The sequence below is a fragment of the Quercus suber genome, unplaced genomic scaffold, assembly GCF_002906115.3.
Source record: "Quercus suber isolate HL8 unplaced genomic scaffold, Cork oak 2.0 scaffold_603, whole genome shotgun sequence".
NCBI classification, from domain to species: Eukaryota; Viridiplantae; Streptophyta; class Magnoliopsida; order Fagales; family Fagaceae; genus Quercus; species Quercus suber.
The window spans coordinates 142,586-155,833 of NW_027070047.1; the positions used below are offsets into that span (position 1 = coordinate 142,586).

Consider the following 13,248-nt stretch of genomic DNA (forward strand, 5'->3'; position numbering starts at 1 on the left):
CGTGAGAAACAAAAAATAGAGAAAAACACGTGTCAAAAGAAAACAATCACATGCATAAGATAGTATTTACGTGGTTTGGCAATTTGCCTACATCCACGGATTTGCAAGAATTTTACTATTATCAGGGAAAAGTACAAAGTGCGGCTACAGTGTTTCTCTCTCTCAAAAACAACAACAAGACTAAAACCCTAATCACCAAAAAGCCCAACACCCTTAGCCTCCACTCCATAGACTAAGCCTCAAAAAACCTCCCATTAAAAACAATACAACATTATTTCGGGTCGAGTTAGGTCGTCAACCAAATCAAATACAACTAGGCTCCACAAAGCCCAACACCCTTAGCTTCTGATCAAACTGAGCACTTGAAGCTCCATTTCCCGTGGATGTGGATTGGTGTTGTTGTACCATTGATCAAATCAGCCACTGTACCATTGATCAAATTGAGCTCCCTTAGCTTCTAATCTGAAGCCTAAAACCAATCTGGATGATTAAGAGGTATTTGGTGCCCTGCACCCACAATCCATCTACCTTCATGCAATACAGAGCTTTGAGGATTAGCAATAGCTCTCCAAGTCCAAGAGTGGTAAGATTTGGGAGTATAATTTTTTAGAGAAGTCCTTGGGAAGTATTTGGCTTTGTAGGTTCTAGCAAGCAGGGAGCTAGGCTTACTTTGGATTTTCTAATACTGTTTAGCCAACATTGCCTGATTGAAGTCACCGAATCTCTTAAACCCAAGTCCACCCTTATTCTTAGGAGCACACAGCTTATCCCATCCAATTAAATGCATTTTCCTAGTTCCATTTTTATGTCCCCACTAGAAATCTCTAATGGTAGCATCTAATATGTTGCAAATTGTCTCTAGAACTTTAAAGTAGGAGAAGGTGTATAATGGCATAGATTGTAGTACTGCTGAGATTAGAGTTGCTCTACTCGCCTGAGACAACAACTTAGCACTCCAACCCTGAAGTTTTGTTTGAAGTCTCTCTACCAAATCCTCAAAGTCTACCACTCTTCTACCTCTTAATTTGAAGTTTAGATCCAGATATTTGCTAGGATTATGTACTAAATTAACCTGCAATGCATTAGCTAAGGATTCTTGAATAGAAGTATGCATATTGGGAGAGCAATACAAATCAGATTTCATGAAATTAATGCTCTGACCCGAGAGGCAGCAATACCAAAGGATTATGCCCTTCAAATGGTTTAGAGAGTTCCTATCATTTTGAAAGAAGAATAATGAATCATCAGAATAGAAAAGATGAGTAAATGAGAGCCCATTTCTACCTAGTTTAATTCCTTTAATATTCTTTTGACCTTTAGCCTGTATAAGAGCAATGCACAAAATATTGGCATAGAACAGGAAAATATATAGGGAGATTGGATCCCCTTGTCTTACTCCTCTAGTTGGAAGGAACTCTTGAGTAGGGCTGCCATTTAGAAGCAGTGCATATTGCACTGAGAAAATACATTCCATGATCCTGTGGACCCAACTACTACCAAAATTCATTGGAATCAACACAGCCTTAAGGAAATTCCAACTTACCCTATCATAAGCTCTGCACATGTCAACTTTGAGTGCCCCATAACCTTTTTTCCTACCCTTCTTTTTCTTAAAAGTGTCTATGATTTCATGTGCAAGAAGGATATTATCCGAGATGTTTCTACAATGTATGAAAGCATTTTGTATGGTGATATGAGCTTATCCATAAAGGGTTTCAACCTATTGACCATTATCTTTGATATGATCTTATAGGTTACATTACAAAGGCTTATTGGCCTAAAATGAGATACTTCATCTGGCATCATCACTTTAGGGATAAGAGTAGTAAAGGTTTTGTTTAGGGCTTTCAGCATTGAGCCTGAATGAAAGAACGCATGAACAGAATTTAAAATATCCTGTTTCACTATACTCCAGTACTCCTCGTAGAAAAAAGCTAGGATGCCATCCGGACCAGGGGACTTGCTTGGGCCCAACTAAAAGGCGTCCATTTCAATCTCAAGGTCTGTAAAAGGTTGTTCAAGATGAAATAACTGTTGGTTGGTCAATTTGGGAATAGGAAGATGTTCTAACTCACCAAGGATCCATTGAACTGATTTGGGATTTGTTTCATTGAATCTATCCTTAAAATGAGATACCATGATACTCTCTATTTCCTTAAAATTCTCAATCAAGGTGCCATCTTCTTTCCTTAGGCTTACTATTCTGTTTTTGACCCTTCTTTGTTGAACTACAGTTTGGAAATACTTTGTGTTCCTATCCCCTTAGACAACCCAATCACATCTAGCCTTTTGAGCCCATTTATTCTCTTCTTTCAACATCAAATCCTCTAACTCTTCTCTGAGTTTTTTTTCCTTCCTAACATCCTCTAAGGTGTGAATGGAGTCTTGCAAATTCTGAAGGAGTTTTGTTTGGTCTTAATTTCCTTTTCAACCCTTCCAAACACCTCCTTGTTCCATTTAATAAACTGTTTCCTAAGATATGCCAACTTATTCTGAAGCTGAAATGCTCTTGACCTATTAACTGTCACTCCCTAGGCATTTTGGACTACAGGCTGACACTCATTATGCTTAACCCACATCTTCTCAAACCTAAAAGGCCTTCTCCTAAAAGGGTTTTTATTTTCTAAGTCTAGGAGAATGGCACCATAATCAGACCTAATGATAGGGTGGTTATGGAAAACATAATATGGATAAGAATTTATCCAATCCATCGTGGCAAAAGCCCTGTCCAATTTTTCCATGACAAAGCTTTCTCTCTTTAGAGTTACCGCTAGCGGTATCTTTTGGGTTATGTGTTTTCCCCCTTCCCCCCTTTTATTTCTTTTTGTTTTCTATGTTTTTTCTTTAACCTAGTAGGTAAAGCCATCTTGTCCTTTTTAATTTTTTGCTCCTTTATATACCTTCTCATCATTCCTTTAGTCAATTTCTCTTGCATTTTAGTCACGTGGCACTACATCCTTTCAAGTCAACTTCTAACCCTTGGATACTAGTGTGATCTGCTCTAATTGCTATGCTTTTCTTTTTGGTCCTACTTCTTCTTTGCCTTTTGCCTTTTGTCATACATTTTCCCATGTTTTGTTGATTTCTCTTTCTCTGTCTCTATTCTTATATCCAATCACTTGTTTCTGTTTCTGTATTTCCCTCCTTTTATGTTTCTGTACTTGTCATTTACTCTTGTGTTCTCCTCTTTTACTGGTTTTTTGGGTTGGTCCGTTGGCACTTTTCTCCTAGTGCATGCAAGGTGTCATTAATAATCTTGGACCTATGGACCATAATATTGAAGTGAGAGAGTACAGTTGGACGGATAGTAGTGATACAAACTATAGTAGGGACATGTCAACAGAGGAGATGGAATCTGATTTGCTATCAAGCGAAGATGAGATACCTTTTTCCAGACATGAACCCATCATAAGACCTGACCAAGAAGATGTTACTGCTCAAAGGGAGTTCTAGAACAAGTGCACCATTGGCTTCCTTTTGGATTACCGAAAGTTCTCGGTAGGTTTCTTTCAAAATATTATTAATGCTGCTTGGAGACTCAGAGGACCAATAACAGTGGTGGGTCGTGAATCATACTTCTATATTTTGCATTTTGAATATATTGAAGATCTTCAGCATATCTGTAATGAAGGACCATGGGCTTTGGAAAGGGCTTTGCTAGTTTTAGAGAAATGGAGACCGAACCTAGTACTAAATTGTCTTCACTTAAATTACATTTCAGTTTGAGTACAATTTCATGGTCTTCCCCTTAAATGCCAATATATAGAGCTAGCAAAGTACATGGGACAATTGATGGGTATTGTGGAATAGGTTGATTGGGAAGACAGAATGCCTAGAAATATTAGGTTTATAAGGGTTAAGGTTAGGGTGGATCCATGGTTGCCAGTCATTACAGGTTTTAACTTAAGAATAAATGAAGGATCTCACTTCTGGATTCAATGCCAATATGAGAGAGTCCACAAATTATGTAATCAGCGCGGACTAATAGGACATACTCGAAGGAAATGTACTCAGTGTATGCATGATATTGAAAGAAGCTTGTATAGACAAAGAATGAGAATTCAAGATCTTCATCAGGTTCAGTTTTAGTTTGATATGTTACAACCACAATTTTCAAATGACCTGAGAGCTTTTCATAGGAAAAGATGGACAACACAGATACGATTTGGACATCTAACCCAAACTTTAGGACATGCAGCACCTTTTGACCCCTTTCCAGAGTTCCTCGATCCTAGTACACCAAGTCCACCACACTCACCCCAACACCCCATACCCTTACCTACACAACCACCAGAAAGTCACATGTAAACACCAAATATTGCTCCCCAAACCAACACTGCCCCTCAGCCAAATCATAATGACTCTATACTTAATGCAGCTATTAATCTCCTAAACCTAAACAATAGGGCAGTACCTCCTACACTAGCAAACTCTTTAGCCTCAACAAATTCAATCCCTACCAACCCGAAGACAGTAAACCAAGAGCCTAAACAGATTGCTACAAACACATTCTCCACAAGACCTCCTTGGGCACCACCAAAAAATTCAAATTTAACCTGGTCATGGATTGAAGGGAATGGCCCTTTCATCACCAATGGACAAAGTAGGCACCAAGACTTTGAAGCATCGGATACAAAGAGTGATACGACAGTAATATTGTTTAACTTGGACAACATGAATGAGGAAAGACCTGAAACTGTGTAGCCTTGACCTTGGATGAATGGCTTTATACTAGAGTCTCCAGATTCTTTTATTGAATCTTTAGTGCAGAGAGTTAACCGCGGGAGATTCAGATTTGAATTGGGAGGGTCAAGTATTGGGCCGAGCATCCTACCAGATCAGGCCGTGACAAACCAATCTCAAAATGTTGACCCAAATTGCATAAATAACCAAGAGAAAGGCCATGGTGCTGTTACCACTAACCCAAGCCCACATGCAATACTCTCTAGTGCTAGCCCAGACTATCACATGGAAGGAATGGTGAGTGATCTTAGCCCATTTGAATTGCTCACTTTAGGCCTAGGCCCACCTCTCCTTAATACTCCAGAACCAACATCAGCTGCCAACATTATACCTAAGGAGGATACTTTGTCTGATAATTCAAGGAAACGACTTAGGAAGGAGATAGAAAGGTTTGGGAGAAATATTAGACAAAGGCTTTGCTGTGGATTCTTTGATAAAGAGAGTCAACCAGTAGTTAGTATCCTATAAGATATACAACAAACAACCACTGCACCAAGTGCCATTACTGAATCAGAAAATGGGTTATGGGAAGCTGGCCCTCAACAGCTTCCCCAACAGCCATAAGGGTCTTGAGTTGGAACTGTAGAGGGCTAGGCAACCCTTCTGCAATTCTCCAATGTCAAAAAAAGACCCAAGAATATAAACCCAACATTTTGTTTTTGATGGAAACTAAACTGGACAGAGGTAAAGGACAGAATGTTTTGAAAAATTGTGGTTTGTTGAATGGATGGGAAGTCCCAAGGGAGGGACTCAAAGGAGGTCTTTTGCTAGGATGGTCGCATGAGTAGAAGCTCACAATTCAATACAGCTCGAGGCATATGATCCACTCAAAAATGCTAGATCATAAAGGTACTCCTCTTTCTATAACCTTCATTTATGGACAACCTAATCATTCTAAAAGGGAGGAAGTTTGGATAAAGCTTAAACAACTTAGGCACATAGCCAGGACGAACTGGCTTTGCATTGGGGACTTTAATCAAGTCATGTCCCTATTAGCCATATAAAAAAAATAAATTGTATTGACGTATACATTATTATATAATTGTTATATTTGTTTTTGTTAATGTCAATTTTTTTTTTTCATATTAATTTTGCTATTATGTTTGCCTTTTAATATTGCTACCCTAAATTAAAATCTTGGCTTCGTCACTATGTAGATGTGTAGGATTTTATCCTATAACTGCAAACTGTCAAAATGAATCACATTAATTCTTTATTTTCTTTCTCTCCCAATTAATTTTATTTCTTATTAATCTTTTCTTCTTATATTTTAGTAAGATTGCAAGAACACTATGAACCATTATCTCTCAAATAAAATATAATATTTAAAATCTCTAAACTAATAAACCATGAGGTTTTATGGTCTATCACTCGCCCATTGGTATATATGCTCACATAACCCTCAAAAACTCGGGGTCCCTTCTGATTGAACGGGGATCATACCAAAAGATTATTTCATGGAAAATTTCAACAACCTTTATTACTAATTATGTTTAAAGTGAACTCCACAAGTTTTAAAAATTACAACCCTAGGGCTAAAGGAGACTTTAATTTTGGATTTCTTGCTATAAACCATACAAATGACTTCTAAAAGCATAGCACCAGATCTAACAAACATGTGTTTTTAATGTACCTCTGCTCTGAGCTACGTACTCTACCAAAATATATGCATATATTTTGGTGCATTAATTTCTTCCCAAAATTTTCAATATTTTTATTTTTTTCACGTAAAAGCAATCAGAACATCCCATTCTAAATTAAATAAATATATTAAAAAAAAACATCCCATTCTTTTTTTTCTTTTTTGAGGAAAAAGAACATCCCATTCTAAAAGCAAATTAATGTCATGTGGACCCATGGTTAAATCATTGGAAACTTTTGAGTCATGAAGCCACTGATAAATTTACTGAATCATCTATTTTCATCAGACGTGCAACCTATCACAAAAAACAATAGAAGTAATCATGGCCCATGTAAGATTTAAACACCATAATTCTCACTGGACCATCATATTCAAGTTGTTAGGTTACATATATAATTATACTGCTTAGTGTTTCTTTATATAATAATAATAATAATAATGAGAGAAGGCTTAATTGGTCTACGACGTAACTCAAGATTGGTCTAAATTATTAACATGTTTTAAAACGTTAAATATGGTTGAGTTAGTTGAGTTCTGGAAAGGGTTGAGTTCACCATGAACTTGAAGATGAACAAAACAGGAAAGCAAAAGAGTAATGGTGCATTTTTCTTTCCTTTCTCTTTTTTCCTTTCTTAAAAGATGAAAATTTTAGGAATTTACATAAATTCCCAGATTTGTAAGAGGCAGAAAACATAAAGAAAAATAAACACACATAAAGGTAATCACACAAAATAAGAAATTATATTCGGAAACTTGTCTACATCTACAGAATTGCAATGATTTCACTACTTTTAGGAAAAATATATAAGATGTTGTAATACATTTTTTTTCTCTCTAAAACAAAATGACCAACCCTAATCTAAATTCTAAAGCAACAATATTTATATCCCACATAGTGAATCCACAATGGACTAAAAACAGTAACACTTCTATATATTATATGGTCAAATCATAATCTGGATCAAATACAAATTAGGCTCTCCATAACTCAAAAAAAATATATTAAATCAATAATTATCCAATATAGTTTCTTGATTTTCTGTAATTAACTATGTAAAAATTTTGCTTTTATTGACCTTGAAATTATGATTTTTAATACAAATTTTATTTGTAAACCGACTTTGATCTTACCGTTAAAACTTGGTTAAATAGGTCATTTTGCCTGTATCACTCTAACTCTCATATTCATGACGTATATTCCTACATATGCTTGTATAAGTTGTTTTTTTTTTTTTTTAATTAGAATATTCTCTATTTAAAATTGATTGATTTATAATTCATATTAAATTTTATAAATTTAAAGGTATCGAATGTGATGTAAAATTTGTAAATCAAACCCAAGAACTAGTTTCTCAAAAAAAAAAATCTTAATAATGAATTGAATATTCTCGTTTCACTTGAAATTCAGAGATCATGTTTCCTACACCTAATTAACCCCTTTACTTATACTCTAATCCATCAAATTATTCCACTTAAATGGTAATTTATGCTTCAAAATGAATTCGCAACCTGATGCATTAATCATGGTGTCATGATGTGTGATTAATAAAGACACTGATTATAACTATTTTTGGAGAAAATTATTCAATTCTTCCAATATGCAACGGCATGATACTTTCTCAACTCACCTAAATAGTGAATTCTAATATAAATTTAATTGGTGACGGTGAGATCAATCATTCAAAGTAATTATGAGGAGAGAGCATTAGGTGACTATACTCTAAAAGTAATTGGAGGCTTTCCTCTTTTTGGTCCTGGTCCCGGCGTTGGTCCAGTTATTAGTAATGGAGGCCATGGCATATCTCCTTAATTGATCGACCAAATGGAGCAAGCATGTCATAAGGGTGTGTTTTTAGTAGTAAATAAGGAATGAACCTCTGTGTTTGTTCAGTCCTCTCGGTCATAAGGGTGTGTTTATAATAGTGAATTGATAAAGAATGAACCTTTATGTTTGTTCAGTCATTTCAATCTATACATGTGGCTAGTACTGATATGTAATGATACATATGTACTGAAATAAATCTGCTTTACTTATCCAAAACCAGAAATAAATGTGCTTAGCTTTGTTACACGGCCAAAATGGGCATTTGCCCCTTTTGCCAAAATTTTTCAGCAAAATGCCTCATGTGTGAAACTATTTAGAGAAATATCATTGTTTTGAAACTCAATTTTTAGAATCGAGTTATAGCAAACTGAAACCTTAAAAAATAAAAAATTTAAAAAAAAAAATGTGGAACTCGAGTTCATGGAACTTAAGTTCCAGGAAAAAATAATAATAATAAAAATTAATTTTTCTAAGTTCAATTTCACTATAACTCGATTGTCCAAAAATCGAGTTTCAAAACAAAAGCATATCTCTAAATAGTTTTAAACATTGGGCATTTTGCTAGAAAGTTTGTGAGAAATAAGTAAAACCTCATTTTGGCGTTTGTTACCATTCATGTCATAATGTAGCTCAAAGCATAGCCAACTATCGATATTTGGAATTATAGGATCGACTATAATTCTTACTATTACATCCATAATGGAGTTCTAAAACATTGACTATCTCCCATTTACTTAGTATTTATATAAATTATTAATAGCGTGATAAAATTTAATATATTCATTTTAAAATAAATAATCAGAAATTTATAAAATTTAGAGTAAAGTTATCACAAAAACTCGAAAACATCCTAATTTATGCTTTTATATCATCAAAATCAATGGAGCAAATTCGCTCCCACTTAGACCAATATGCAAACTGGGCTTCTTGTACAATTATGTAAGAAGATTATTTATAAACCATGCACTTTTGTATTAATGTTAAATTGCACACAACTTGTTACACACATCTGTATACATAATTTTAAAAATCATGTGTTCAAAACTTGATTTTAGTTATAATTTTGAAATCGTAAAATCATATTTTGAAAACATGATTTCATAATTTAAATAAAATTGCATTTAGAACACACAATTTCAGTTGAAGTGGCATACACATTATGTACATAGTGTGTGTAATAATCAACGCTTAAAGAATTAATAAACAATACAATCAACTTCTTTTCATTTTCTTTTTGTCTATTTTCAATCCAATTATTTATAGCTTATGCTCAATCAACTACTTTTAAAAAATGGATTATTTATCAATCAAGAAGAGCAAAGGCAAGAACTACTTTAGTCTGAGCCATTGATATATACATAATTATATTTAATTACTCCCAAGATTTGGATGTTGGTTCTAAGAAAAATAAAATAAAACGGTTTATTCCGCCTAATACCTCTTTCCCAATGTAAAAACAAAAAATAACTTTTACCTTTAATAAATCTCTAAAATATTGCTCATAAAAAATAAAAATTTCCAAAAACCTAATATCGAAATGATCAGAACTGTTGTGTTTCTGCTGCTTGCCACTAGTCCTGAGCTCATCCACAACCTCTAATTAATATTTGCTCTGTTCTTAATTCTTCACTGTCACCAAGTAAAAAAATTAAAATTGAGGAAGTGGATGGTTTGGCGAAAATTTACCAACCCGTCTTGTTCCATATCTGTGTATAGAGATTAATTACAAATCTAATGATTTCTACAATCAGTTACGGTGCTATCTAAAACAAAAAGTGCAAAATGAGATAATGGACATCTAAGTTTAGCTTTATGATTGAACCACAAGATTAAGATAAGATGAGATTTGGGATGATAGACCTCTATATTATCTTCAGCTTGTGATAATCTGTTGAAGTTAATCTGTGACTGTTTACAATAACACTATATTGTTGATTGTTTTTTCTTTAATTTTTTTAGTTTCTATTTCTTCATTTCGAGAATGTTTTGGGTGTACATGTATCAAAAAGCATTAATGAGTGCGGATAAAGTTAGATTAAGATTGAGTTTGAACAACAACGAAGCCAGTTTGATACACATATCCCACACGCATCCTTCAATTAATTATTGACAAAACAAGGAAACTAATATGTTCCAGAGTTTTGAAGCTCTGCAAATACGAAACCATGGCTTTATAATCTTCCGTGAGGCCATGGCTAAACTTCTGTCTCCACCAACTGATCCCCTAAACTTTTTAATCCTTCACAGAATTCCCACTTAAAACGAAATGCTAAAAAAAAATTCACAGGTTGAGCCATTTAATACATGGGGTCATAAAGGCCGAAGAAGTTACCAACTATTACCATTTGTGGCCATCAGAATAACCTAGTATCAAAACGAATTAAGTAAATTATAGGCCATGCAAAATTAACGCCATATTTCACCGGCCACCTAGTTGTATCAACAACCATCCAAGCGGCCCCATTCATACACCATATAATTTCGTTGCCCTACCAAGTCTCAAAAGTTGCCCCAATTAGTACGCACTATAAATTGGGTTTGTCTTGAAACAATTCTCTTCCATCGAAAACGTAAAGAGGCTGAAATAGAGCTTACTATGGAGAGAAATAGTACCACTAAAGTATCGTTTATTCTCATTTTCTTCCTCGTGGCATTTCTTGTAAGAAGTGAATGAAGAAATGAAGTGCCAATGAAAAATGAGGACCACCATACTCAACATTTCTTTAGTGGGCCTTTTGTTGGATGCCCTTCCTATACGCCTGGGTTTGGATTCACATGTTGTATTTTCATTCCTATTGGGCATAATCCTAGCAAACCTAATCCTGGTGGTCCTAATCCTAGTGGGCCTAATCCTGGCGGACCCAATCCTAGCGAGCCCAATCTTGGAGGACCTAATCCGGACAGACCTAATTCCGGAGGAGGCAATCTTGGTTCTGGAGGAATCCCAACCCCTAGTGGGCCTAATCCTGGTGGGCCTAATCTTAGAGGGCCCAATCCTGGTGGACCTAGTCCTGGCAAATCATATGGCTTTGGTCCTGGAGGAGGCAATCCTAGTTCTGGAGGAATCCCAACTCCCAGTAGGCCTAATCCTGATGGGCCTAATCCTAGAAGACCCAATCCTGAAGGGCCTAGTCTTGGTGGACCTAGTCCTAGCAAGCCTAATCCTAGTTCTGGAGGAATCCCAACCCCTGGTAGGCCTAATCCTGGAGGACCCAATCCTAGTGGACCTAGTCCTAGTGGGCTTATTCCTAGCGGATCGTATGGCTTTGGTCTTGGAGGAGGCAATCCTGGTTCTTGAGGAATTCCAAACCTTGGTGGACCCAGCCCTGATAAACCTATTCCTGGAGAACCCAATCCTGGTGGACCTAGTCCTGGTGGATCATACAGCTTTGGTCCTAGAGGAGGCATTCCTGGTTCTGGAGGAATCCCAAACCCTAGTGATCCGAATCCTAGTGGGCCTAATCTTAGAGGACCTAGTCCTGGTGGGTCATATGACTTTGGCCCTGGAGGAGGCAATCCTGGTTTTGGAGGAATCCCAAGCCCTAGTGGGCCCAATCTTGGAAGGTCTAGTCTTGGGGGATCATATGGTTTTGGTCCTAAAGAAGACAATCCTAGTTCTGGAGGAATCCCAAACCTTAATGGACCTAATCCTAGTGGACCGTATGGTTTTGGTCTTGGAGGTATCCCAAACACCAATGGGTCGAAAGTCGAAACACAAAGGTGCAAAGCATCATTCCTAAAGCCAATGATGGGACAAATGGCAAATCTCCATAACGAAAATAATATCCTCGTACTATCTAATGCATGTCTTTATGTAAGATAATAAGATCAAAACCAATATACATATCTATATATCCTTTTATATAAAATAAGGACACTTTCATACGGTTCAACTGTTGTGGGAATGTTTTATCTTTGTACTTTCTTTAATGTAATGGCATGGTAATGAAAGTGATTTTGAATCTTTTAATATATTTTTAACACACACACACACTCTCTCTCTCTCTCTCAAACTAATTTGAGACCCATTAATGAAGACATTTTTTGCATTATGGATTTAAATTTTATCATATCTAGAAAGAAAAAGAAAAAATTTCTCATGAAAAAATAAATAAGCTCTAAACACTCAATCGAGACATGGGACCAATTTTTATGATAAATTATCTAAATGGAATTTTTTGTAAAAACAGTCAGTAGAAATAAGTTTATAATAAAACATGACAGAAAGTTGTGATACTCTTAGACAATGAATGACTCCAGAAAAATTAAGTAGGTGCTTCCATGATTGGTTTTTATGCTCAAGTCATCGACCACATCAAGGACCCGTATAATTCCATTGGCTAAACTCCTCTATAGTCTAGTTTTGGCCAGTTTCATGCAACAAAGACACCGCATCTATAGTTAATTTATTGACTTTGACGTATATTGTCTGTTATTAGATGACCTTATTTTGGGCTAACGCCTGTGTTAAATGGTGTCAAATGTTTCTTCTATTGACAGCAGAAAAAAAAAAAGTAATTTTAAAAATAAAAATAAAATAAAAAATCCGACCAAGATAATATCCACAGGTTGTGGCCCTTAAATTTTTAGAAAGCATGGCTATTCCATCTCCCTTGAACTCTATGCTTCAAAATCTCTAATTACTTGAGTTAATTATGATCAGGAATTTGACCTTCAATTAGCCTTATATATATATATATATATATAAACTAACAGTTAAACACACACACTTAATTACACTCTCTCACCAAACTCAAACACATTACTTAACCCAAAATACCACTACAAAATGGCTTAGATAGCCTTCTATATTGATCTAGATGTTTTGCCTCAACAATCAAAGCAAAAGTTTTTTTGCGCATTCAGCTACAAATTGTTTTGGATTCTCTCATATCAATGATGATTGAATTTCTTGTAAGTTGTAATCATCACGTTTAGCATGTTCTATATTGCTTCAAAATTCGAATATAGTCTAGGGTGATCTCTATAGAAGGAAGTTAACAGATCTACAATAGGAAAAAAAAAAATTTGTTGACTA

At 35.4% G+C, this 13,248-nt stretch overlaps 1 protein-coding gene across 1 annotated transcript; it reads left to right on the top strand.

The window, feature by feature from the left end:
• The first annotated feature begins 4,968 nt into the window (after positions 1-4,968).
• On the top strand, positions 4,969-12,033 carry LOC112004969 (uncharacterized). The gene is made up of 3 exons (XM_024037208.2): positions 4,969-5,132; positions 11,022-11,468; positions 11,535-12,033. The coding sequence occupies exons 1-3, from the start codon at positions 4,969-4,971 to the stop codon at positions 12,031-12,033; spliced, it is 1,110 nt and encodes a 369-aa protein (XP_023892976.2).
• The last annotated feature ends 1,215 nt before the right edge of the window (positions 12,034-13,248 follow it).

Bases quoted from the DNA above. Each gene is read 5' to 3' on its own strand.
- LOC112004969 (XM_024037208.2), top strand. From the start codon at position 4,969: ATGGAAGGAATGGTGAGTGATCTTAGCCCATTTGAATTGCTCACTTTA. The intron at 5,133-11,021 runs GTTTGGGAGAAA...GCATAATCCTAG, and splicing joins CTTAGGAAGGAGATAGAAAG to CAAACCTAATCCTGGTGGTC. The intron at 11,469-11,534 runs GTATGGCTTTGG...TGGTGGACCCAG, and splicing joins GGGCTTATTCCTAGCGGATC to CCCTGATAAACCTATTCCTG.